The sequence below is a fragment of the Lissotriton vulgaris genome, chromosome 4_1 (genome assembly GCF_964263255.1).
Source record: "Lissotriton vulgaris chromosome 4_1, aLisVul1.2, whole genome shotgun sequence".
Lineage (NCBI taxonomy): Eukaryota > Metazoa > Chordata > Amphibia > Caudata > Salamandridae > Lissotriton > Lissotriton vulgaris.
The window spans coordinates 956,471,243-956,499,096 of NC_141691.1; the positions used below are offsets into that span (position 1 = coordinate 956,471,243).

The 27,854-nt window shown below is 45.8% G+C and overlaps 1 protein-coding gene across 1 annotated transcript in view; it reads right to left on the bottom strand.

Moving 5' to 3' along the window:
- LOC147722751 (acid-sensing ion channel 1C-like) overlaps positions 1–27,854 on the bottom strand; it is a 657,309-nt gene that overhangs the window by 395,320 nt on the left and 234,135 nt on the right. Inside the window, exon 3 of the mRNA XM_086965218.1 lies at positions 25,214–25,341. Coding sequence (XP_086821344.1) covers positions 25,214–25,341 — 128 coding nt within the window. The remainder of the gene's footprint in view (positions 1–25,213; positions 25,342–27,854) is intronic.

The following is a 27,854-nucleotide window of genomic DNA, read 5'->3' on the forward strand; positions in this document are numbered from 1 at the left end:
TGACCGGTTATGCTTACGTTACGCGCTGCGCGCCGCGCCCCGGATCACTTCCGGGTGCGCTAACGCGGCGTGTCATATAACGCATTACGCGACAACGTAGGTCAAGAATATAGTCAAAATGTCTCCACCAACCAGCGTTCGGAACACAACCCCTTTCAGCAGTCCAAAAAGTTCTGTTAAATGACAACAGAGGGGACAGGCAACAAGAACCATCAGTCAAAGAGGGGAGGGCAAGTTCTTCTCTACCGGGTCATGTTGGGGCGCTACCGGAACTGATCGAATTGGTAGTCTACAGTGTTTCTGGATGTTTCAGACTAAAGCTGGCGTCACCATGAGAGCACTACCATCTCGTAGCTCCGTCGTGGCCATTCCACGAGCAGACATGGCAGCCGCTCCCCACCAGAAGCCTGCGGGAGTCGGGGGCCCCCAAGACTTTTGTAGAATCTTCACGGCTGAGGGGACGCTTTCGAGAATGGGACCCAAGCCCTATCAGGGAAGCGTCCGAGTTCCAAGGTGTCCCAGGGCCATTTTAGTGGACCAGGCCCAAAACCGAAGAGCCGGCCGCCATTTTGAGAGTCCTGTGGCAGTCGCCTATCGCTGCACCGCAAGAGCGGGAGCAACTTAACTACATGGTGAGCGAGACGCTGTAGTCGCAAGAGCGGGCGGTAAACAGCTGAATGGCGGAAGAGGCACAGTGTAGCAAAAGCAGGCGGAATGGCAACTAAAACGGTAAAGGGGCGCCCCACTACAGCGTGTCTTCAGGTCAAACGGATTGTGGGACAAGGTCCAGAATAGAAGAGTCATCAAAAGGCAAAAAGTTGCGCCGGACCCCGGGAGCCGGCCGTCTATGTCGGGGGCGATCTCAGGCTACACCAGTGCTATAAGACTTGGGGAGGGGGTCGGAGCCAAGCGTCTTCTCCGAGTCCGTGCCATCACACCGCCCCTCGGGGGCCTCCGTCAAGCGGTTTAGGGAGGTACCATATAACATTGTTTTCAAATGCAGTCAGGTCCACAAACGACCCTCACTTACTTTGAGAATAGTGAAGCTGCAGTAGGTGGAAATAAGCTTCAGACAGTCTTACAAGCACTGCTTTTGTAAACATTTTTTGATTTTTTTGTATTTTTGCACAGTTTTATATATTTTTTTGTTTTTGATGGAGGGGAAACAACAAAGCACAGGCATTGAAAAAGGCTCAAACTCAGAACTCTGAACTATGGCACCCAACATCCAGGACTTGCCATCCGGATCTTGGCGCCTTGTGCTGCTTCCGACCTATTCACACATCGGTCCACTACTGACATCATCTCATAAACCAACGTAATGTAAATAGTTATTTAATAAAATGTTTTACCCTGTTACTTTGCTGGTGTGTTGTCTATATTTTTAATATTTGCATAGGGTTTGTCGTTATTTTGGGCGGGGTGGGTGACGGAGCCGAGCTGTCTTGCAGCCCTCATGGTGTGGCGCTCAGTTCATCTCACTATTTTCGTATTTCTCATGAAGGGTTGTTCCTAATGTTTCTATTTTAGCGAGGTCAAAAAGAGATCCAATTAGTGGCCTACTGATTTTGCTCGATTACTTTTATTTTTTTACACGATTTTTCACAATTTTTCACTATCTGCAAAGACTAAGTATTGCGACTTTGTGCTTGTTTGTAAATAGAGAATGAACCAAAGAGAATCAATTGTAAAACAGTAAATGATTGGATAACAATCAATCAAATGGAGAGACAAGCAGGCACGACGGATTACAACGGGGGTAAAGGCCTGCGTTAACTACTCTTCACTATCTGCAAAGAGAGAGTACTACTAAGAGAAAAGAGGGGAGGGGGGCAGCGTTCAAAGCACATCAGCGTGCATAAACACGAAAAAGTTTTTACCTATCACGTACTTGACATTTTACAGCTTTTGATATTTGCTATTAAAAAACCAATGAAATTCACTGAAAAAACCATAGGTTATAGGCCATATGTAGTTAGGAATTTGCATTTACAAAACCTTGAAAATTCACTGAAAAAACCATTGGTTATAGACAATATATAGTTAGGAATTAGCCTTTTCAAAACCTTATTTTACTCACACAAAACCATTGAAATTTCATATATAGTTAGTTCCACTAACTATATATCGCGCACCCGCAATCCACTGCTGATGATGTCACATATTACATCATTCATGACATGGTTAGTGACATCACTAATAAGTTGTTAATTAATTTCAATTAATCAATGTAATTATGTTAATTGTTTAATTACTTTTAGGTGTGTATTGTGGTGTTTATATGCGTAAATGGTGTGAAGGGTGGAGAGTAATTAATTTTGTATTGATTATTACATATTTTTACATATTTTTACAATAATTTCCATTAATTAATTAGTCTATATTAATTGTAATTGTGTAATTAATTTTAGGTGTATGTTGTGGATATTCTAGTGGTAAATAATGTGTAATTAATGATTTTTTATTATCTTTGGTAATAATATTATATTTAAATGTATGTATTAATTATGTTAATACTGGAAATTTAATCTAATAAAAATGTTGATGTTTTTGTTTTTTTATTGTTGTCGGATCCAGCACTTTCCGTACTATTGCACTCACTGGAGTGGGAATAGTAATTTCTACCCCTCCGCAATTCAGCGTTTTCCCTAGTGTTGCACTCACTGGAGTGGGAATAGTAATTTTTACTCCTCCACTATCCAGAGCTTTCCCTACTGTTGCACTCACTGGAGTGGGAATAGTAATTTTTACCCCTCCACTATCCAGCTCTTTCCCTACTGTTGCACTCACTGGAGTGGGAATAATAAATTTTACCCCTCCGCTATCCAGCGCTTTTCCTAGTGTTGCACTCATTATAGTGGGAATAGTAATTTTTACCTCTACGCTATCCAGCGCTTTCCCTACTGTTGCACTCACTGGAGTGGGAATAGTCATTTTTACCCCTCCGCTATCCAGGGCTTTCCCTTCTGTTGCATTCACTGTAGTAGGAATTGTAATTTTTACCCCTACGCTATCAAACGCTTCCCCTACTGTTGCACTCAGTGGAGTGGGAATAGTAATTTTTACCCCTCCGCTATCCAGCGCTTTCCCTACTGTTGCACTTACTGGAGTGGGAATAGTAATTTTTACCCCATCGCTATCAACCTTTTTAGTACTATTGGGTTTATTTTGTTATTAAATGAATGTTTAATTCTTTTTTCATTAGTTTAATGTGTTAATTAAATATAGAATATTTTATTTAATTTTAAAATATTTATATGTGTATATTTTATTTATTTTTAAATATTTAAAAATGTTTATAAATTAAAAAAAATAATAGTTAATAATATGTATTTAAGTAAATATATATGTACACTTTTTGTGTTTATATTTATTAAATTAAGTTTATTTGTTATAATTAGTTTAAATACATATTAAATGTAATTTATTTTGTTAATAATATTGATATTATTTAATTAATTTTATTTAGGTTATGCAATTTTTTAAAGTCGATATTTTTTACTTCTATATTTTTTACATCAATATGTTTGTGTAGATATTATTGTACTTACCTGTTTATGTATAGGGAGTCGATATTTTTGTTATCGATATTTTACATGGATATTTTTTTCATCTATATTTTTAACATCGATATTTTAACATGGAACCCTTTTAAGTGAGTAATCTTATCTTAACCAAGGGCTTTCTTTTGGCTTGTGGGTGTTTATGACGATGTCCGAACTAAGAATGTGATTGGTGATGAATGATTCGGTATCAGAATTAGGCCATAGACCTTGCTGATCATTTCCCTTCCCTTACCGACATAAAGGAGGAAATATAACCAGGCCCTCTAGAGGAATTATCTACAACAACATTGATTGTGAGTGACCCTGAATTTTAAAGACGGCCTGCATCATGAGCTGATGATGCAGGCTCTCTTTAAAATTCAGGGTGCTTCCAGGGGCGGCTCCTATGTTATAGCGGAGGAGCGTTGCCCCACTATAATGGCCCCAGAGATGAAAAATAAAATGGTAACGAAGTTAATCTATTATCATTTTATTTTTCGTCACCATGTCCCGAACGGAGTGTCAGGAAGAGGCGGGGTCAGCTGAATGGCAGCAGCAGCAGCAGGGAGGAGGGTGGGCTGCCTTTTGCACTAGTTTAAAGTGTACATGTCCCTTTGGCCGGCCGTCTTGTGCGGGTCAGCTAGCCATGCACACTTTAAACATCTCAACCCAGCTGTCTTAAGACAGCTGGGTTGAGAGTAAGTGCATGCATCCAGTGCCCTCAGGAGCACAGACAGAGGCTGCTCCCGCCAATCAGGGTGCTGCTCTCATGAGCATGTGTGCAGCGCCAGGATTGGCTTGTGAGCCTGCCTCGAGGACAGAAGATGACAGAGGACTTCGCCTCGTTGCAGGAAGGTACGTTTATTTACTGATTTTTTTGTCGTTGCTCTGCTTCACCACCCTCAGGATATGCCAGCCGCCACTGGGTCCATCCTGAGCGACAACTTATTCGGAATGGAATCGTTCAGCTACATTGTGCCAACTGGGTGTTTTCTGCCCTCTCTGCTTCAAAGGTCTGAGATTACCTCTACTCCACAGCATTTGTGCATTGCCAGCTGAAGTCAAATAATACAGGCTTGCATTTCAACAAGGGTGTGACTGTAATGATCCCTGTGTGTGGCCAGCATTGCCCAAGATAGACATTACTGCAGCGTTAGTGACCTTGCAGCTCTGGGCCTCCAGGTCAGCTGTAATCTGATCTGCTGAGCTCAGGCTTTAGTTTAGCTGGGGGTTTGGTTGCAATAAGACAATTTACCCACTCTATGTATGTTCTCAAAGCAATTCTACACTTGTTCTGATAAGAAAGGGCAGGCCTCAAGGTAGTGGGGAGGTCCTCTGGGTGGCACTGGGTTCTGCTCGGCTGTCCCTGCCACTGTCAGGTAATGAGCTACTCCTCTGTCCTCAGCTAAGGCATTGTGCTGTTTTTGTTGAGGGTAGGGAAAAGTGGCTAATAGAATGAGTTGGCCAGGCAGGTAGGAAAATAGAGATTCATAAGGTGTACTTAGTGCACAGTAAACCCCTTTTGCATTATTGGTGTGGTAGAAGTGATTTGGAGTGCTTCCCAATCTTACTGAACTGGAAATACAGTCTAGTATGCACTAAAATCATTCTGAAAGCTCAGTGAATGAGTCATTAATTTACCAGACTGAAATAATCAGCTACACCCAGATTTCAGCACACAACAAATAGGTTTCTCATACTGCGTTTCACAATTCATACACACAACACCAAAGTAAATTAGAAGGAACCATAAAAAGCAGCCTGGCCACTCATGCATACAGACTAGTGGCAGGCCTATTAGACGTTTCTGGGTTACAAACTTCATGTAGGGCCCATTCTGTTTTTTCTGACAGCACAAGCACTTCATTCATAATAGAAACAGTCTCTGTAGGAAATTAAGATCTGCTTTCATGGTGACCCCCCACTTTTTGCTTGTGTCAATATGTTTTACTGACTAGTCTGATTGGGATCCTGCTATTCAGGAACACAGTCCCTGTGCTTCTTCCCTAACTTGGACATGGTGAGCACTCCAGATTGGCTACTGGTGTACTCTTATAAGTCCCGAGTATATTGTAGTAAGGTACCCGGGGCATAGATACACCAGGGATCTCCCATGGGCTGAAGCAGGCATTATGCCACCCATGAGAGACCATTCAAATTGTGACAACAGGCCTGCCATTGCAGCCTGTGTAAGCTGGTGCTAGCACCACTTACGACAGATATAAGTTTCCTTATATCTGAGGTCACTGCACTTAAAACCTATAAGTCACCCCTAAAGCAGGCCTTTCAATCCTGAAGGCAGGTTGCTCGGTTCTAAGTGTGAGGGTGACCCTGCATGAGCAGGACACCCCTACAACCTTCAGAGTCCATTCTCCCAGGTTGTAAGTGCATCAGCCATTAAGATACATAGAGTGGCCAAGCGTCATTACACTATGGCTATGTCTAAACTGGCTGTAACGAACCCTGTTGTGTTTGGTATCAAACATGTTGGAATCTTACCCCTACAACATAAACGGTGTGGGGGGTATGATTCAATGCACTGTAAAGCTCCTCCGGGAGGCCCTTAGTGCTCCGGGTACCAGTCTTCTAGACCCGGACAGCAAACTATGACTGCTGCCAGCTAGGGACATGATTCTGCCCTCCTACTGCGGAGCCAAGCTCAAGCAGGGGAAGGCAGGACAATAGGTTTACTGTCACAGGGAGGTGTGACAACCTCCCAGACAGGACTTAGTGTATTTTGGCAAGGTGTGGGGTGCTTGCCAGCACCACTGAGACTACTTGAAGGGCAGATTTGGTTCCCTCCTTGCATACTCCAATTCAAACCAGTTCAGGGAGCCATTGGCTCCCGCTCTGGTGCGAAACTGGACAAAGGACATGGGAGTATCCTCCCCACTGTCCAGTGACTCCTGTGGGAGGGACCCCTGAATCGTGCCAACCGTTTCCTTAGGGTACTTAAAGGCTTACCTGTGGGTCCCTAGATTTGTCATAGGACAAGATTCAGATTCAAAACCACTTCTACCTCAACTGTTTTGGACACTCTGGGCTTCGCTGAACTTCGCTTTGGGAACCGAGACTGCAACTGGGATGCCCTCCTGCTGCTAAAACCTATAAGTCACCCCTAGAGCAGGCCTTTCAATCCTGAAGGCAGGTTGCTTGGTTCTAAGTGTGAGGGTGCCCCTTCATGAGCAGGACACCCCTTCAACCTTCGGAGTCCATTCTCCCAGGTTGTAAGTGCATCAGCCATTAAGATACATAGAGTGGTCAAGCGTCATTACACTATGGCTATGTCTAAACTGGCTGTAACGAACCCAGTTGTGTTTGGTATCAAACATATTGGAATCCTACACCCACAACATAAACGGTGTTGGAGGTATGATTTAATGCCCTATAAAGCTCCTCCGGGAGGCCCTTAGTGCTCCGGGTACCAGTCTTCTAGACCCGGACAGCAAACTATGACTGCTGCCAGCCAGGGACATGATTCTGCCCTCCTGCTGCGGAGCCAAGCTCAAGCAGGGGAAGGCAGGACAATAGGTTTCCTGTCATAGGGAGGTGTGACAACTTCCCAGGCAAGACTTACAGACCCTCCTCTGGGAGGGACCCCTGAATCGTTTGAACCCTTTCCTTAGGGTACTTAAAGGATTACCTGTGGGTGGGTCCCTAGATTTGTCATAGGACAAGATTCAGATCCAAAACCACTTCTACCTCAACTGTTTTGGACACTCTGGACTTCGCTGGACTTTGCTTTGGGAACCGAGACTGCAACTGGGAGGCCTCCTGCTGCTCTTGGTCTTGTCGTCCTGCAAGTCCGCTGCAACATCTGTGTACATGCTCCATACAGGTTCTTCACAGGGCCTGTGAACATCCAAGACACTCAAAAGAGTCTCCCTTGGAGTGAAGGAGTCACTCCCCTGCATCTGCAGGCACTGCAACGCAGCTGACAATCTGTTTATCCTGGGCTCCCTTAGTCTCCGAAAGGCTCAGCAAGACAGGTGGCAGTCCTGCAACTCCCTTGAGGCCTGCACCGTCTTCTCATCGAGTTTGAGGCCTCTTGAGACTAATTTTTTGCTCCAGTGGGCTCTCCCGCTTGCTTGGGGCCTGCTCTGACTTACCTGCTTGTGGTGAGTCCACTTGGACCTTGCTGGTCCTGCCACTAAACCTTTTTCTTCAACTATGTTTGTTGCCGTTGCCAAGGCTTGTTGGTGCCCCTGCCAGACACTGACCCCTTGGCTCTTGACATCTGATGTGGGACGGCTCGTGCACGGCTCTTGGTCCCCCTCTGCATTGCCTGCTCCGTACTGCTGCAACTTCAAGGGCACTGCCAACACACCTGCATCCTCGACATCGGTGGCCATTCGTCTTCCATGCCTCCTGGTCAATCCTGAGTGGCATAGACTCAGTCCCCTATGCTTGCAGGTACCTCTCATCTTGAATCCACCTTTGGGCTCCACCAGACACTTTCACCTTCTTCGCAAGCGGAATCTTTTCTGAAGTCCTCCATTGTGGTCTACAGTGGTTTCCAACGTCACTTCACACCTATGCACCCAGCTTCCCTGGTGTAGGTATCCTGCTTCCTGGGGTACCCATGGATGAGGTGGCTCTCCAGCCTTCCATCTTCCACAGGATTCTTCAGTTTCCGCTGGGAAGGGTCCTTTTTCTTTGAATCTGCAACCGCGACTTACCTATTCACTATTACCTATTGACCTCCATTGAGCACGCGGTTGCATTCCCACTGTACACACGACCCCGTGGGGTACCCAGATACTCACCTTGGGCATTTCCTAGGGTCCCAGCTCTTCTACGTCTTCTGGGTCCATTCTCGACTTAGGTCATGGTTCGCATTCCACTATTTTAGTATATGGTTTGGTCTCCCCCTGGAGACCACTGTATATCTGTGCTACTTACATATTCTATTTTTAAAGTATTGTGTGTATTGTGCTTATATCTCCGGGTAGGAGATAATACATTGTGTTAGAGAGTGTTAATAATAAATACATATTATCGATAACTACACTGTGTGGTTCTTTTTTCACTTAACCTATACCATAAAATTAATTACTGGTAAAAACAAGCTGCTTTACAATCCTTCTGGACTAAGCCTGAAGGCTGCTCTCCACAGCTACCACTGAGAGAGCTTTCTAAGGTTATTTAACCCTTTCGATGCTGATGACGAGCTCAGCTCGTCATCACCCACGGGTGTCGTGTGCTGATGACGAGCTGAGCTCGTCATGGTGCCACTAAAATGGCAATTTCCAGCACAGGGGGGGGGAAACGCCCAGCAGCCATGTGGTTAAGACCACTATAATCACCATAAGGGTTGTCTGGATTAATGCAGGGTGCTACCCTTAAATAAGTGAGCACCATAAACTAATCGAGCCTCTCACAGTGTCTGAGAAAAAGTTTGAAAGCAGCTCCACCATAAGACACCGCCTAGCGACTACTAACATTACCTGCCTAATGTGGAAGGTGTCATGAAAACAGACAAGGCCTCTTCTTGCTTGTGTTGTATAAATATAATTTGCAGCCCTAGCATGGTGCCCTGCAACATACAGGGCCACGCGCACAGCACTATCTCCCCCATCTCTTGTGATTGCCATGAGTAGGGAGAGGCTGGCATTTTTTTGGTTTGATTCACAAACTCCTGCAGCTTTAAATAAAACTAACACTAGCAACCTAAAGGTGCACTTTCTGTAAATGGGCGATTGATCATCCCATTCAGCACACGCGCCATAAGGTACGTATTGATTCTAGGACGTGTCGTCCAGAGAACCCTGGGGTTCCGGAATGCCTACTCATGGGGTACGTTACTGCTTACAAAATTATATAATATTAATAGATTAACAAGGTGTATATAAATAAGGAAGTAAACTGTAAAACTGATAAATTAAAAGTTTTGTAAATGTGAAAGAATTTCAATTAGAGGCTAAAAATGAAGTTAGCGTCCTTAGATTGATTTGTGGGTGCAATGCAAATGCATCAAACAGAATATAGCATGGATGGTAGGTGGCCCCAGTTGAATTCAGAAAAGATCCAACCTGTCCACTAAAATGAAAATTTAATTTTCTTAGGTTATACCACTCAGCTTTCACACTTAAACATATTTGGACATTCCTTTCACCTACTCCTCCTGACTTGTCCACTGTCTGGGGTCAATTAGAACAGGCTCAGTTTACTCCATTTTGATTAAGGGAAGTAGTTTATATCTCTCAACACTCTAAGGCCTTTCTCTCACCCAGACTTACTCACTCTATCTCTATTGCTACACTTTTAATTATTCATTCTAATTCACATTTACAAAATGTTGCACAAACTCCTATTTGGTACAACAAGCATATACAATCAATACATTGAATTCTTTCTTGAAAACAATAGATACATAATTGCAACAAAAGGTCACATTTTATCTAATGGATTCCACCTAGACTTCCATTAAATTCAACAACAATATGGTATTTCTTCTTATTATGCCAATCAATATCAACTTCTTAAGATTCCTCTTCTTCAATTTATCTCTCGATCAGCAACCTCTGTAACCCATACACATTTTCCTCCTTCACATTGGATTTGTCCTCACATATGAAAGTATTGAATATATATAAGATTCTGACAGGCTCTTCTATACCTAGAGTAAAATCTACAATAGAACTACAGTGGGAAGCTGATTTGCACCAAGTATTCTCACCTCAAACTTTGAGATCCATATGGATTAGGTTACATACTACATCCCGTTCAGCAAGTACAACTCAAACATCATATTATTCCTTGCAATTTGGTAAATTGCAAACCACCTCTTCTAGCTCTTCCTTGCTAAAGGGGCTAATCATCTTACTACTCTTCTTCTGAGAGCGTTAGCATACCTAGCCCTCCTTAAAACACCTCCAGGGCCTCTTTATATCAAGTGTCTGAATATAATTCTAGATCCAGCTGTAATGTATAAGAAAATCTTGTTTATTTTCCCTTTCTTACAACGAAGCCCCGTATCAGGACACTTTGAGGTGCGTATAGTGTTTTTTTGTGTTTTTTTAAATCTTTTTTTATTAAATTTTGAAAAGATATGCTAACAGACTTCAGTTACAAAAATGCATTACCATCATAATAGAGTCACCACCATACTCATAAAAATAATAGCAGAATACAATGCAAAGACATTATCGCCTATCAAGGGACTGGGTGTCGCCCTTTCAGTTAGCACAGTACCCACTCGTCAATGTTCGTGCAATCTTTATCTATTCTTATCGAACGTATACACAATCAATTCTTACATCTCTCCTACTCTGCATTTCGAATATGCGCAATCAGGTCTGATACCATTTGTGAGGTGCAAGCCCAGTTCCATGCCCACATAAGCAATTACCAGCCTAGAGGTACTATTAATTGCCCAAACCAAATGACAGGCTATAAGTGACCTCTCTGGGACTCCCAAATAAAAGAATCTGTATAATTTGAATATTAAAGAAACAACCCCAAGCTGCAGCCGGCATTCTTCAACCCCAAAGATTCTTTTTGCACATGAACAAAAAAGGAAACGTAACCAAATACCTAAAAATCAATAACTAATAACATACTGCCAGGAGTCAGGGCGCTTCAGCTGCAAAGAATGAGCCAACTGTCAACAGTATAGGCGGATGGGGTTGAAGGGGCGGAGGCCCCAGGAAGGGGGGCCTCGGGAAGGGGGCTCATCCACACAACAGCCCAGGGCAAGCAGGGCAAATGTATAGGGCAGCTTCTGCTCACACAACTACTCTGTAGCTTCAGTCCCACTCTCCTCTGAGTCCCGCTCCACTCCATGACGAGTGTCCCACGATTTGGTTATGTCACCCCCATGGCTCCGCATATGGTTTACGCCGCTTAGTGATCTTATCTTCAGCGATTAGAAACTCGTTCCTCAGTCCGTACCCAACTGGTCACGTCCGCATCCCGCCTGGTAACCAGTGGTGGATTCCCTGCTTTCCAATGAAGCGTGATTCTCCTTTTAGCCAGGAGGAAGGCCAGATCTACAAATCTGTGCCCCAACTTACGGGCTTTGGGTCTCGGGAAGAGGCCCAACAGACAAATCTCAAGTGTGAGCCGATACTTTATTAACCAGATCCACAATCTTATTCCAATAATTGGAACGCATCAGACAGGACCAAATCATATGGTCGAAGTCCACGTTCCCTAATGCGCCCCTTGCACAGGCCTGATCGTCTCTATTATAAACCACATTCAACCTATGCAGAGTGAGGTTGGTCCTATGCAGTATGTTAAAATTGAAGGGCCTTAAAGGCCATATTCCTTGCGATCTTTTTTAGGCTCATTAGAACTTTCTGACATTTCTTATCCGACAATGGTCGCATTAACAGTTTCTCCCATCTTTCCGGTAAACCTTAAAGCTTTTTGGGCGCCAGCTCTCTTATGGCCAGATAAAGCCAATGTATCAAATGTCCCACGGAACCCAGAGTTACCATCACCTCCAGGGTCGGATGTGTGTCCGGTTCACCAAAGGCTGCACCCCAAAGCTCCAACACTGCCCCGCGGAGCTTATGACAGTTCAAGAACTGACCCGGGAGGGGGGGGCAGCGTTCCCATATTGAGAATCTTCTGACAACGGTTAAGAATTCTGGGAAGTAACCATGTATATAATGCCCCAGCGGGGAGTGAGAATGTAGAGAGGTCCATGCCATCAAGCCATCTTGCTATTCATTGGAGTTGGGTCATCAAATAGTATGCCTCGAAGTTTGGGGCCCCCAACCTGCCCTCTGTAAGTGGGAGGTGTAGGGTCTGTAATGACTCTCTATTACAGCCGCCATCGCAAACGAGATCTCTAAGAAGCCCATCCAACGTCCTGAACCAAGATCTGCATATCAAAACGGGTAGATTGACAAAATAATACGGTAGGCGGGGGAGAACAATCATTTTCAACAGTGCCAACCGAGCCATGAGTGGCAACTTAAGAGCGCGCCAGAAGGCCACTTGCGAACGCAAAGCCCTCAGGGTGCCCCCAAGGTTCCCTTCAAACATGTCCGCCTGCGTATGATATATCTGTATCCCCAAATATTTGACAGACCCAGGAGCTCACGCCAGGGAGGCCAGAAGGCTCAATGGTCTAGGCATGGAGAGGTGCAGCCGGAGAACAAATGTTTTTTTTCCCATTCACCCGTAGGCCGGACAAAGCTGCAAACTCCTCCAGGATGTCCAGTACTTGACGGACTCCCGAGGTCCCATCTCGCAAATAGATCAGTACATCATCTGCGTAAAGCGAAATGATGTGGGGGATCCCGTTGAGCGTCACCCCCAACCTATCGCATTCCCTCCGCAGCCTAGCTGCCAAAGGTTCCATGGCCAGAGCAAGAATTAGCGGCGACAAGGGGCACCCCTGCCTGGTCCCTCTATGAATGGGATAGGCTGCTGAGACTGTCGTTCCTGTACGCACACAGGCCGTGGACCCTCCTTATAGCAGGCGGATCCACTGCAACTACCAATCTCCCATCTGCAAGACGACCATCACTGCAAGTGGAACATCCCAGCATAGAGAATCTTCTGACAACGGTTAAGAATTCTGGGAAGTAACCATGTATATAATGCCCCAGCGGGGAGTGAGAACGTAGAGAGGTCCATGCCATCAAGCCATCTTGCTATCCATTGGAGTTGGGTCATCAAATAGTATGCCTCGAAGTTTGGGGCCCCCAACCTGCCCTCTGCAAGTGGGAAGTGTAGGGTCTGTAATGACACTCTATTACAGCCGCCATCGCAAACGAGATCTCTAAAAAGCCCATCCAATGTCCTGAACCAAGATCTGGGTATCAAAACGGGTAGATTGACAAAATAACACGGTAGGCGGGGGAGAACAATCATTTTCGACAGTGCCAACCGAGCCATGAGTGGCAACTTAAGAGTGCGCCAGAAGGCCACTTGTGAACGCAAAGCTCTCAGGGTGCCCCCAAGATTCCCTTCAAACATGTGCGCCTGCGTATGATAAATCTGTATCCCCAAATATTTGACAGACCCAGGAGCTCACGCCAGGGAGGCCAGAAGGCTCAATGGTCTAGGCATGGAGGGGTGCAGCCGGAGAACAAATGTTTTTTTTCCCATTCACCCGTAGGCTGGACAAAGCTGCAAACTCCTCCAGGATGTCCAGTACTTGACGGACTCCCGAGGTCCCATCTCGCAAATAGATCAGTACATCATCTGCGTAAAGCGAAATGATGTGGGGGATCCCGTTGAGCGTCACCCCCAACCTATCGCATTCCCTCCGCAGCCTAGCTGCCAAAGGTTCCATGGCCAGAGCAAGAATTAGCAGTGACAAGGGGCACTCCTGCCTGGTCCCTCTATGAATGGTATAGGCTGCTGAGACTGTAGTTTCCGTTCGCACACAGGCCGTGGACCCTCCATATAGCAGACGGATCCACTGCAACTACCAATCTCCCATCTGCAAGACGACCATCACTGCAAGTAGAAAATCCCAGCATAGAGTGTCAAAAGCTTTTTCCAAATAAATCAATTGCCACCACCACTGCATCAGAACAATCTTGCAGTGCCGGATGAAACATGACATGTCACATTCATCGAAGATTACTGGACGTGGAGCGTGAGGGGATAAATCTGCACTGATCTGCATGCACCAGTTGGCACATATGGGGTAGGAGTCTCAGAGCTAATGCTTTACTCAACATTTTTAAGTCCATATTTAGCATGGACAGTGGTCTGAATTCCGTAAATTTAGGGTGTGCCAATTTAGATTTGGACAGGGGGATCACCATTGCCTCCTGGAGTGAGGGCGGCAGACACAAGTCATGGAATGTGGTGGCATACATCTGTTCCAACCGCGGCACCAGTATGTCCACATAAGTACTATAAAATTCTGCTGGAGGCCATCCGGTCCAGGTGTATTCCCTCTAGCCATGTCCCTAATAGCTGCCCGTATCTTGCCTGCTCTAATAGGTAAGGCCAGCTGTCCCGGACATCCTGATCTAACTGTTCCAATCGTTGCTCCTCTAAATATGCCTGCAATTCCTCCCCCTGAGTCGATCCCAGGGAACTGTATAGCGATTCATAGTAGTCCTTGAATGCGTCTTTAATTAATCTCGGGGAGGTAAGAACATGGCCCTGAACATCCGTGACATTCACCACAGGGGAACCTCTGCTTTCAGGCCTAATTAAACAAGCCAGGAGTCTCCCAGTCCTACCCCTCCCTGTGCTGCATGGTCTGATACTGTTTAAAATCAAGAGCTCTCAGTCTGTCCCAGGTAGCATTGTAAAGGCTTTTCACCTCTGTTAATTTCTCCAGATCTGGAATAGTCCCTACAGCTCCCCTATCGAGAGTCAGGATCTGGGCCTCTAAGTTCGTCAACTCCTGTGTGATCAGCTGCCGGGTGCCTACCAACTTGCCCAGGCAATGTCCTCTCGCCACCACCTACAACGCCTCCCATTCCACCAGCGGGGAGCTAGTGGTTGACTAAGAAATAAGCAGATAGGGCCTTTGAAATCACCTGTCGGAATACCTTATCGTCCAGCAGTGACGGATCCAGCCACCAACACGGAATCAGGGTCCTCTCCAAGACCGGAAAGAATCCCATGAGCAAAGGGCTATGGTCAGAAAGTGACCGGCCGGGATTTTCAGCCCCGGTCATAATGGGTGACAAGGTGGCAGAATAAAAGAACATGTCCAAACGTGTGTGTAAATCATAAAGGTGTGTATAGTAAGAATATTCTTTACGTCCTTCATTGTGTAATCGCCACACCTCACGAAGGTCCCAACACGTTGCCCAATCCTGCAGTCCCTTAGCAGTGGCAGCCGCCGTGATCCCCCGCAGCGGAGGGGTGGACCTATCCCGCTAGATACCAAACACACAATTAATTTCGCTACCCAACAATAAGGTCTCTTGGGGGAACCCCGCCAACACCGCAGACAGCCTATCCAGGAATGGAACTTGTTCCTAAATAGGGCCATAGATACTACCCAAAGTAATCTCCCTTCCTTTCAGAGTGCCCATAACCACCACATACCTCCCCTCAGGGTCCAGTACCCTCCAATTTAGTTGGAAGGGCACCGCCGGCCTAATCCATATCAGCGCTCCCCGAGAGAAGACTGAGTAGGTCGTAGCAAAGAGCTGGCCCCGCCATCTACGCTTCAGGAGTGAAACCTCTCCTTCCGTGAGATGGGTCTCCTGTAACAATACCACCTGTGCTCCCCTTCTCTTAATATAGTTGTAAACATTGTACCGCTTCGCAGGTGTCCCCATGCCCCTAATATTCCAGATCAGAACCTTAATCCCTTCAGAGCTACCCACATATGCAGCCATCGGATCCGCAAGGCCATCTCCCCCACCCCCACACACAACCCACCCTCCTGGCAGAGAACAACAAAACCCCTCAAAACAACTCCCCATCCCTAGGTGCGTATAGTGTTTATTGCTATTTTTTATCATGTTGCCAGGCAATGAACATCTCAGCATAATTGCTCTCTTTGTAAATCTTCTGCATATAAGTAGCGTTACATGTATAGCAAGAGTTCCCAGATGTTACTGCTTCCACTGGGGCTTTCATGCAGAAAGATGGGATTGCCTAACCAATCTTTTCCACCCTTAAATGGCTAAGCTTCCTCAACGAACTTGTACAAATTCTGCGTAGCAGCCTCCATGTAGAATTTTACATACCATTGTGCGAAATTTGCAATCATCCTCCAACCCTAGACCTTCCTTTTTCAAAGTTCTAAGATATTCCCTAAAGGACTTCAAAATGTTAAAGTGTATATGCAAATTAGCAAACTAGCTGTCTTGTGCAAATACAATTCCATACCAACCAACCCCACATAAAAAGCCCTCTCACCATAAAGAGCCCAAAAGCCCTAAATTCATAAAGTCTCTACTGCTCTTAACTCCATATTTAAGCTTAATCTGTAATCAATCTTCCCCTGATTAACTCTTCTGGGCCTCTTTTTTACCTGCACAACATAACCCTACCTTCCGTTCCTAAAAGCTCTGGCAGGAGCCCCGCCCTTTCTTTCTCTCCTTGCATCCCTCCTCCCCTTTAAAAGCATAGGCACCATGACTAAATGCCAAAGTCTCATGCCTCTCTTTCTTATCCCCCATCAGAATTCAGACTAAAAAATTAGCCCATTGACTTAAAAAACATTGCAGTTTCTTTAATAGTGCTGAAAGTCTGAAATGTGCCATTAACAGTACTTTAAATCTAGAAAGTTGAATTATCGATGGCTGAGCACTAGCCACCTGAAATCTAGGGATCAAGTTTTTAAAGTCCTTTCGTCTCCTAGCCATTTCCAAAAAGTTATGAAGCGTAAATTATTTTGTGTTGTAAACATCTTCTACTTGAAAGCTTTGGCTAGTATCATCTCTTTAACTCTGTAGTCCGCTAAATTCACCGATAAGGTCCTGAGATTTTTAGCTTGGCCAGAAGGTTGGGGTGGAAATCTGTGCGCCCAGTTAATTGTCAAATCCTGAGTATACGCTGGCATTACATATGATCGCATTACATTTTCCACCAAGGAGACACACCTCACACCTTCTCTGTATGTTCTGGAATTCCAGTTATATGTAAACTGGAGCGCCTTAAGTGGTTTTCCATTTGCTCTTGCATCACTCATACTTTCTAGCATCTATGGAATGACACTGCCGTCCGTGCGCGTCCCTGACTTCTGCCCTGTGTCTCTCCGGCTCCGCCCCCATGCAGTGGACTTTGCGGCGACCCCGCAATGGAGCAAGAGAGTGGTGGGAGAGCTGAATTTAATTGCTCCCCGTGCCTCATGCCGGTCGAGCTTCACTAATAACAGGTGATGGTATGGAGTTTTTTTGTGTATAAGTGGAGTGTTACCCAGTAGGTGGCAGCTCCCAAGAAGCAGCAGTGGGGCAGAGAGGAGGTAAGAGGGGGAGGAGGGTGGGTTTAAAAAAAATCACTCACCTGCCTGCCACCAGGCTGTCCGGCCGCCACCTCTCCTCTGTCCTCTGCCTCCTCTTCCTGGCTTTTTTTCTGCAAACTGAAAGCAGACAGCATGCAGGCTCCCCATAGCCAATCATTACACTGCAATACAGCGTTGTGATTGGTCTGAGTGCCGTGGTTCAGCCCACAGCTAGGAAATGGGAACCTGGCCATGTTTTCCACCCATTCTGTAAGGCAGCCTGGGTGGAGAACAATAATGCGCACTTACATAGTTCCCACCACTCATCCCCCTACTCTGAGAGCAGAGCAGATCCGCCCGTCTTACCAAGATGCGTAGCAGGAATAAATAAAATGATAAAAACGTTGAGTTATTATCACTTTATTTTGCCTTTTTTTCACTGCAAAAAGAAGTGGGGCGACGCTCCTCCATCTTAGTGGAGGAGCTGCCACTGGAATTGCCTCACTCTGTCCATTTTCCCAGACTTTGCGAGCGGGCGGGAAGCTGCCATATTGTACATTGTGAACAGAGCCCCGTCTGGATTTTAAGCCTTGGCCTGGCTTTGTTGATGTAGGGCCAGCAAAGCGGCAGTGCTCTCTTTGGCAGAGACCAGATGGAGGCTAAACAAGTGGCGCATTGATGCGATAAGACATAAGCAGTGGATCCTGATGTATTGATCGTCTGTGCCCAGCTAGTGCTTTTGAAGCGGCCAAATAAACCGGGAGGCAAGTAGTGTGTACTTCTTAAATCTCTGATTCTCAGCTCATCCGTATGTGACGAAGGTCATTCTTTCACCAGATTAACTTTAATTCTAACTCAAAGAGAGTGCATGTCTAGAGGAAAGGCGGTTGGAATTTGGAGAATTTGTAACTCGTTTTCTCCCCTGCCATGAGGCTGTTTCAAGTGTGAACTGGGTGAACTGGCTGAATGGTCGATATCACCACAGCGAACAAGGAGAACCTCCTTTAATGTGACCAGTATCCAGGCACCAGCATCAAGGAACCCCATATATGATAATGTCAGCTAAGCTAAATAAATCATCTAAACAATAAAACAATTGAATGAGAAGGAAAGCTTCGCTAGACAATCCGGTGAGATTACAGAAAGCCTACCTGTAGTATCTTAAAGGAGCAGCAGCTTCAGCAACAGGGATTGTGGAAAAGGGAAGCCTTCGCTGACACCACAATTATAGACATTTAATGCTTATTTTTTTCTGTTTATTTGTTTACCAAATGTAGGAAGGTAAGATCCTTCTGCATGGTTACCCCCACTTTTTTCCTGGTGCTGTGCTGGTTTTTGACTAGTCTGACTGCGATCCTGCTAATCAGGTCCCCAGTCTATCTGCTTTCTCCCTAAACTGTTGTGTTCAGTACTTAGGTACATCCCAGATAGGATACTGGAGAACCCTTGTCAGTCCCTAGTATATGGAACCCATGTACCATAGGCATAGGTACGCCAGCAGCATGTATTATGCCACCCATGAGAGACGACTCAAAATAGAACTACAGGCCTGCCATTGCAGCCTGTGTAAGTTAGTGCATACACCGCTTACAATAGACATAGGTTTACTATATCTAAGGGTCACTGCACTTAAAGCCTAGAAGCCACCCCTATAGCAGGCCTTTACAATCCTGAGGAAAGAGTGCTTGGTTCTAAGTGAGAGGGTACCCCTGCATGAGCAGAACACCCCTGCAGACTATGGAATCCATTCTCCTGGGTTGTCAGTGAAGCAGCCATTTACTAAATAGAGGGGCATCGCGTAATCACTCAATGACTATCTCGGAAACGGCTGCAACGAATACTATCATGTTTGGTATCAAACATGTTGGAATCATACCCTGTGGGAGATATGATTACAAGCACTGGGAGAGCCCTCCATTAGGCTCTCAGTGTTCCCGGTACCAGCCTTCTAGTCCTGAACAGAACAAAATGGTTGCTGCCAAGCTCGACCAGGGAAAGGCAGAACAATAGGCATCCTGCCACAGGGAGGAGTGACCACCTCCCAGACAGGATTTAGTGTAATAGGGCTGGGTGGGTGCACCTGCCAGTGCCTGAAAGTCAGCATGAGGGGCACATTTGATGTCCCTGTGCATAGTCCAGTTCAAACCAGTCTTATGAGCTATTGGCTTTCGCTCTGGTACCAAACTGGACAAAGGACATGGGTGTAACCTCCCCCCTGTCCAGACCCTCCCTTAGGACGGCCCCCGGAACCTTACCAACCCTTTCCCTAGGGTACTTAAGGGCTTGCCTGGGTGGAGGTCCCTAGTTTCATCATGGGATAAGATTTAGAAATGAAACCACTGCACTTCTACCGTATGAGAACTCTGGTCTTCGCTTGGCCTGACTTTGTCTCTCATCCAGTCTGCTGCATCATCTGTGTCTGTGCATCATACAGGAACCTTCCAAGGCCTGTGAAGTATCAAGGACAACCAAAGTAATCTCCCTTGGAGTGAAGGAGTCCTTCTCCTGCATTTGCAGGCAACGCAACAAAGGCAATAGGTTTGCAGACCCCGAGCTCCTCTGGACTCCGTGGGTTCTGCAACACAGGTGGTGGTTTTCCTGTTTCCGAGGCCTGTTCTACCCTCTTACCAAGTTTGAGGCCAGTAGTCCTCGCAGGGTTTGCAATAACCGAACACCTGGGTACCGCAGTTACAAAGGCTTGTTTACATCTTTGCAAGAAGATCTCGGGATCCCAGTAGCCCCAACCTCTCTCTCTAGTGACCAGAATCTTTTGCCGCATCGTGTGCATCGTGGCCTGCATCTTCTGGTGAGCTGCTTGAGGTCCTATTGTGACTCTTGTGCCTTCGGCCCGTGGATCCATTTGAGGGTCACCTTTGTTTTCCTTGCGCTCACAATATTGCTCGGGCCTACCCTGACTCCCCTACTTGTGGTGAGTCTCCTGGACCTTGCTGGTCCTTACCATGCACCTTTTTAACCTACTGCAAGGGTTGCATTTGCCAAGGCTTCTTGGTGTTCGAACTCCCGGAACAAAACCCTCAGCACTCAACATCCTTTGTGGGACAGCCCGTATCTGGGACCTGATCATCCTCAGTGCGCCTGGACCTCGCAGCTGCAGAGTCAAGATCACTGTCAACTTTCCTGAAGCACCCGACATCGGAGGGCATCTGTTTTCCAAGTCTCCTGGTCACCTCTGAGTGACAGAGACACTGTCCCCTCTGCTTTCAGGCACTCCTCTTCAAGAATTCACGTTTGGATTCCTCTGGACACTTTCTCCTCTTCCAGCAGCGGCACTTTCCTGAAGTCCTCTATTGGGTTTGATGGCAGTTTCCGACCCCACTTCACACCTATGCACCGGCTCTCCTGGGATAGGTAACTTGGGTACCACGGTATCCACGGGTGGGGTAGCTCTCCAACCTTCTGTCTTCCATGGGGTTTCTCCAGGATCCACTGGGAAGGGTCCTTAATCTTTTAAAATTCCAACCGCGACCTGCACATAGACTTGTACGGAGCACGCGGTCGTGTTCACACACTGCACATGCTCTCCGTGGGGTAACTATCTACTTACCTTGGGTGGTTTTGTGGGTCCCCAGCAATTCTAAAACCTCTAGACATTGTCCTGACTTGAGTTGTGGTTCTTATACCACTTTGTTAGTGTATGATTTGGTCCCCCTCGGTTCCCACTGTGTTAGTGCTTTTTACTGTGATTTTTTTGCTAAAGTATTGTGTGCTTTGTGTCTATCTCAGTGTAGGAGATACGGTAACGTACTAGATGGTGTTATATAATAAATACATATTTTTATAAATACTTGGTGTGTTTCTTTTTCATTTAATCTATACTATAGGATTGCATTCTGGTAAAACAAGCTGCTTTACACTCCTTCAAGGCTAAGCCTGAAGGCTGCTCTCCACAGCTACCACCTGGATAGCTTTGCAAGGTTGTCTGAGACCTCTTAAATCACCATAATAGTTGTCTGGACTGGTGCAAGGTGCCCACTTACACTAGTGGACGTCTTATACGACGAGGCCAGCTTCTCATACCAAATTATTGTGTCCATTTTTTTCTGTTTTGTTCCATATAAATCACAAAATAGTTGTTATTTGTGTAGGAACAGAATGTTGTCTCATCGGTTTCACTCCTTCCTTCACAGCAGGAGTCACCCTTCTACATCACTCTAGCTCATCAAATGACATGAGTCTGGTATTTATTCTTTCTTGTTCATTATAGGCCTAAAGAAATCATTTTTACTGGATAAGATTGGACCCACGTGAGGGGTTCTGGAAAGTGTGCCCCCTCCCATATATTACATTTTTATATGTTTATTCAAGTCAGACTGCTAATTGACCACTGCCTGCAATTCCAAATGCATACCTTCAGTTCAGAAATCTGAACTTTCAAACTATCTGACAATGTAGCTTCTGGTGTTCTGCTTACCCAGGTGCACGGGACACTAATGATTTCTCTGTTTAAGCCTTCAATATACCATAAACTCAGAAGCATATTTATGAAAGAGTTGAGTTGCCCTTGCACCACGCAACGGTGCACATGAGCAACGCGACTCATAAGTTTGATTTATCCAGCCACAAAAGGCCACCCTGCATGGCCTTTCATAGCTTGATAAATCTAGAGTAACTCAATGTAGAGCAAATCGCTATGTTGCGCTACTGTGCCCCATGGAGGCATTACATGGGCGGATCATGAGTGGTCACATGCATCCACCCATACATTTTTGACCATTCCCAGATTTACCATCAGAGGTAGTGGGAATGTGTCTAAATACTACGCCTCCCCAGGTGCGGCGTAACAATGAGAAATATCTTTATTTCTCCTAGTTACCTCCTCATTACGCAGCACACCTAGAAAGAGAAAAATGCCCCAGGGGATTGTTTTTGTGCAGGGAGGTATTTCTTCCTGCACAATAACAATCCTCATTAAAATGCAAGGGTGCCTGTGCTGCAAGAGTGCCTGCGTTGGCACTAGGCAGTGCATTGTGCGCCAGCACTGGAAATGACACAAATGCGCCGTATATTGTAAGGTACAGTGCATTCCTGCACTTTCCCTATCATCCAGTGGTGACTTGCTTCGCTGCGTGATTATTCGATAAATATGCCCCCTAGTCTATTACCCATCACACAGTCGCTAATCCAGGTGTCGTAGGGTAACCAGTCACCTTTTCCTTCATGCCATGCCTACAGATACACCACCCGCTACCTTATTATTTCATGTTTATCTCATTTATTTTTCCAATATAAGCCAAACTATCTTTATCTGGCCTTCTAGGTGTACTGCAGTGACTGTGGAAGCGGGTCTGTCTCAAGGAGGGCAACAGAACCCTCTGAACTCGGTGACACTGAGAAGACTCACACCATACTCTCCGGGGCAGTGTGTACAAATTCAGTAGGATTCCAGGACAGGAAGCAGAAAAGTGTGCTTCTTTGAAGGCAGGTGACTAGGGAGTGGGAGTAATGATGGAAGAAAACATGAAGTAAGAGAGAAAGAGATGCATAAATGTAGACACAGAAGGGATAGAAGAAACAGAAGGAATGATAAATACAGACAATGATTATAATCCTCGCTCTCTCCTTTTTTCATTTCTCCCTTATTCCCTTATCCCATTCCCTCACACATTCCATACATTCAGAGAGCGTATTTTAAGTAGAACACTTTCATCACATTTACTCAACCTATTCATCCTCACATTGATAAATGATGTTTAATTAAACATATCCAGGAATCTTTGCGGTCATCTTTGCAGTCATTTTACCACTTTTAATCTACATACTTGATTATTCATCAGATCAACTTTCAACCCAGGTAGTGGCTATGTTGATCCATTTCAAGAGACTGTAGGCCAGTCAGAGATACTTCCACTACTTCATGGAAAGTGGACTAATTGCTACTCCTGACTTTTCATACTTTTTTTATTTTGGCCTGCGGTCTTCACCTCCTCTTCTCCCTCTTTTGAAATGTCTTCCTTGCTGCTCTTTTTTAGATCTTGGCTATAAATAGCGCATGCTCTATCTCAAAAGAAACATGCTATATATTGTTTGAGGGCTTCAGCCCACCCATAGGCTTCCCATTTGCTGGCTCCATCGTCGCTCTCCTAGTCTTTCTCCCCATTTGTCCATGGCATGCATGCGTCATGCCTCTTCCTGTGATAACCCACCCCGAGATCAGGGACCAATTACTACTATCCACTCATTCTTCCCATATAATGTCCATTTCAAGAACTTGTTTTTCCTTTCTTTAAGAGGCCTCTTAAGGAGCAGTTGTGATTTTACTGCTCCGAGCGCCTCACCGTTTGCTTCATCCTGGTTCAGCTAGCTGGGGTTTTAGTTGTACCAATAAACTACATTACCTAATCTGCTGTATTGGCGTTCTTTACAAAGTTGGCAATGACTAACCTCAGCCATACCATGCGTGTTCAAGCCACAGACCATCGCAGTCAAGCAGAAACTTTCAAAAGAGCAGGAAACGACCAATTACATTTGACATTACCTTCTATCTACCAGAGGCAAGCGAAGCATCAATAATCTCATTCGAGTTTTTTTATTTAGTGGGCATAACAAGCGGGAAGTGGCTCCCGGGAGGATTTTATGTCAGCGCTAGCTCACGCCATGCATTCATATTAGATTTCTATCACCGCATAAGACATTGCGCTCAACCTCAAATGCACTCTATCGGCTTCGAAAAACAACTGAAGTGCGTTCCAGTGCCAAAGAACCTAAAACTAGCCTACTACCCACAGAACATATATTACGTGCGATATAGCGCCCATTTTTAAATGTTTAGGCATAAAACCATTGTATATGAGATGGTTACCAAAAACAGGAACACGTCTTAATGGGCTCGCTGGTTACTAATAAAACAGGCTTCAGGAAGGGCTTGTTTCAATTGATTGGATGGCCATTTTAAAGCTCAGCATGCCACCAACTGCACTCCTAGGCGCTGGAGTGCTTCTGTATGGTAAATGTTTTATGGTTTAGAATACAGCACACAGTACATAAACAAGCACATGATTTGTTATGTTTCAGAATTACAGGTTAAGAGCAAATAATTACCAAAGGCCAGTAAGTTGGATAGCTCAGTGGGTTGAGTGCCCGCAGTAGGCTTGTGTGTGCCACATTCAAGTCACAAGTATGTATTGCCCTTAGGCAGAAGGTACCTTATGTCCTTGAGAGGTGAACAAGATACTAGATTACTAGATAATTTTGGCAGCACTCTTTAAAAGGAATTGACGCATTTCATATTACGTTTTGCTCTCTGTCAAATGGTAAATTTAATTTGGGACGGCTTGTTCATGTATGCCCGTGGTTACACAAAGGAGTAACGGCGCATCAGCTTCAGGTGCTTGGGTGCTGCGTGCACTGCTGAAACAATTTGAAATTGACAAAGCCAATAGCTATTGCATTGCTAAGCCCCATTGGTTTTGCCAATGCTTGTTTCCTTCATTGTCTCTTACATTTTCTGTGCTTTCCCTCACCCTAGGTCTGACTGCTGGGTTTCACAAACTGCATTAAGGCATGCATAAATCCCTGCCAATCACTGATAGCCATTCGTTGGTGCTGTACTCTAACCCATACCAAGGTGTCACTGTTGCCCACCTAATAAACCCATAAAATGCTGTGGAGGCTGCTGTGGGTGCTATAGCAGGCCGCGCGGTTCCCATGATAGAGGGAGAATGTAACTATAAACACTTATGAAGGCTGTGTATCACATTCAAAACCAAACCTTTCTACTTCCTTTCGAACCCTCCAGTATCCTTCCTGATCAAGGACACACTGGAGTCTCCTGGGAATCCCTGGAAGAAGGCGGCCGCACAAATCAGGCACTGGATACTTCCTGTTGTTGACAGGACACAAAGGTCTGGAATCCAGGGGCCACTCCGAACCCCAGCTGGTCAATGATGGGAGGTTCGTTCTGGCTATGAATCTGAACTTTGATCCCTGCTTCGAAGGAAGTCTCCTCTGCACACGCGCAGGTTGAGCCACAGGTATGGAAGAAAACCACAAACGGAGAGAGAGAGAGGGAGAGAAAGAGAGAGACGCACATTTCAGACATTTAGACCATGTTACTATGTGGACCAATACCAGCTATTCACTCATGGCTAATGTGTGTGCTCTGCTGCCAGTAACTTCTGGTGCTAATTTACAAGCCCCCTGGGCTGCCGGTGCGTCGCTTTTCCTCATATAAAAAGTGATGCACCAGTGGCGCAAGGGGCTTGTAAATAAGCCCCTCTGGGTTTAGCAAAACGTTAAGCTGGGGAGCTTGGAACCATTAAGTCAGACTTAAGGGGACAGAGGGCACCACAAACAACATTATCTGTAGGAAAAGTTGAATATATTTCGAAAAAATGACAGCAATATCCTGTGCTGTGACTATGCTCTGCATGAGATGAATTATAACTGCTTCAAAATGTGTCATAATTACATAAGATGGTAACACACTCACCCAGTTGCACTGCATACAGGGAAAGGACAGAAATGCGCTGTATTTATCCCAGTACGGTGCTTTCCTGACTTTTCCAGCGCTGGTGCTCAATGGGCTGCCTAGCGCCAGCCCAGGTACCCTTTTTTTTTATTAGATGTTTTTATTGAGATTTTGTATTACATTACATCAAGTATGCCAGTGAGCGGAAATCATTTTAACATAAAATACATTAACTCATGGCAAGTGTCTATTTAAAGAGCATTGGAAAGATACAACATTAAAGAAAGGAAATGACCTCTTACATATGTTCGTTTTGTACTTTTTCCATAGCTGCCAACTATGGAAAAATCCCATGCCCGCCCGCTGATGTAGTGTTAGGGAATGTTTGGGTTGTTGGGTAAGCATTTCCAAGTGAGTCAAAGGACTTAGGGCCCGATGTAGGTAAACGCGATTTTCCGATTTCAAAATACCGAGGCGGGCCGAATTGGTATTCTGAAATCGGAAAACGAGATGTAGGAAAAAAATACCGAATGAATACCGATTCGGTCGGCATCGGTAATGAGAATCGGTACGTTCTGATTCTGCTCGGTCCGAATCGGAAAGTACCGAATCGGCCAACAACGATTCGGAAATCACCGAATCGGCTACCACCGATTCGGATATTCCCGATTCGGCGAATACCGATTCGGTAAAAGCCGATTCGGTAAAATCCGATTCGGCAATCATAGATTCGTAGCCATGAAAACCGACCCATGGCGAAAAAGCCCATAGGAATGCATTGAATGAACCGATTCGGCTTTTACCGAATCGGATAATACCGAATCGGATTTTACCGATTCGGATATTACCGAATCGGTAAAAGCCGATTCGGCAATAGGCGATTCAGCCAATGAGGTGGCTCCCCCTCCCCCACCCAAACAGGGAGTGGCAACCCTGGCAGGTGCAGCTAATTAAGAAGTTTCTAGAAAGCCTGCCTGAGCCCAACACACACAGTTAGCAGCAGTGGGAGAAGGAGGTTGCAAACTGAACAGGAGAAAATGGCAGATCAGGCAGGAAGCCAGAAGTCCTCCCAAAAGAGGAAGCCCAAGTTCACCACCACCGAACTTCAGGTGCTGGTTGAGGAGGTGGTGAGGGTGCACCGCCAGCTGTTTGGCAAGCTGTCCCTCAACGTGCCAGACAGCACCAAGAGGAGAATGTGGGCCGACATCGCCCAGAAGGTCAATGCTGCTGGTGTCACCCCCAGGTCCATTGAGGAACTGAAGAAAAGGTTTTACGACCTCCGCAGCCTCACGAAGAGGAAGCTGGCTGACATTCAAAGGCAGGCTGGACACACCGGAGGAGGCAACAATCCGGCGCCACCCCTCACCGAGCTGGAGGAAATTGTCTCCAGCACCATCGAGAGGGAGAGCATCGTAGGAATCGGGACCCTGGACAGCTCTGCGAGAGCCACAGCTACAGGTAAGAAGCATGCGCATCATGACACACCCTACCAGACACCTCCCCATTAGACACAATGCATAGGCAAACACCAGCACTGTACTGTCACCAACATACAAGAGACAAGCATCATGGTACATGTAGTCAGCAGAAGTTAGCCAAATATGTCAGTGCAGAATCACAAGACAGGAAACAGTGTGACACGGTGTAAGGAGATGCAAGGACATGTGGAATGCCATAATTGTACTGACTGTAATACATCGGCACTCAGTTTACAAATGCTTCTTTGTACCTAGGGGCACCATCAGGCGGCACAACTGTGACAGCAGAGGGAGCAGCAACGTCCAACACTGCAGTCGCAGGGCCGAGCACCAGCCAGGCTGGCCAGGAGGAGGAGGAGGATGAGGAAGGAGACACCCCAGGGCTAGGAATGGAGGGAGTCCTGGTCATTGACTTCCAAGCAGTGCACTCCCCAGTACTGCCCAGCACACCCCCCTTGCAATTCTCACCAGACAACTCCCCTACAAGGCAGACCATTCCGCCTACACCAGCTCCTGCCACAATCGTGGCCTTGCCACCTGTCCAACCAGTCCTGGGAGCAGGGGCTCAGGGA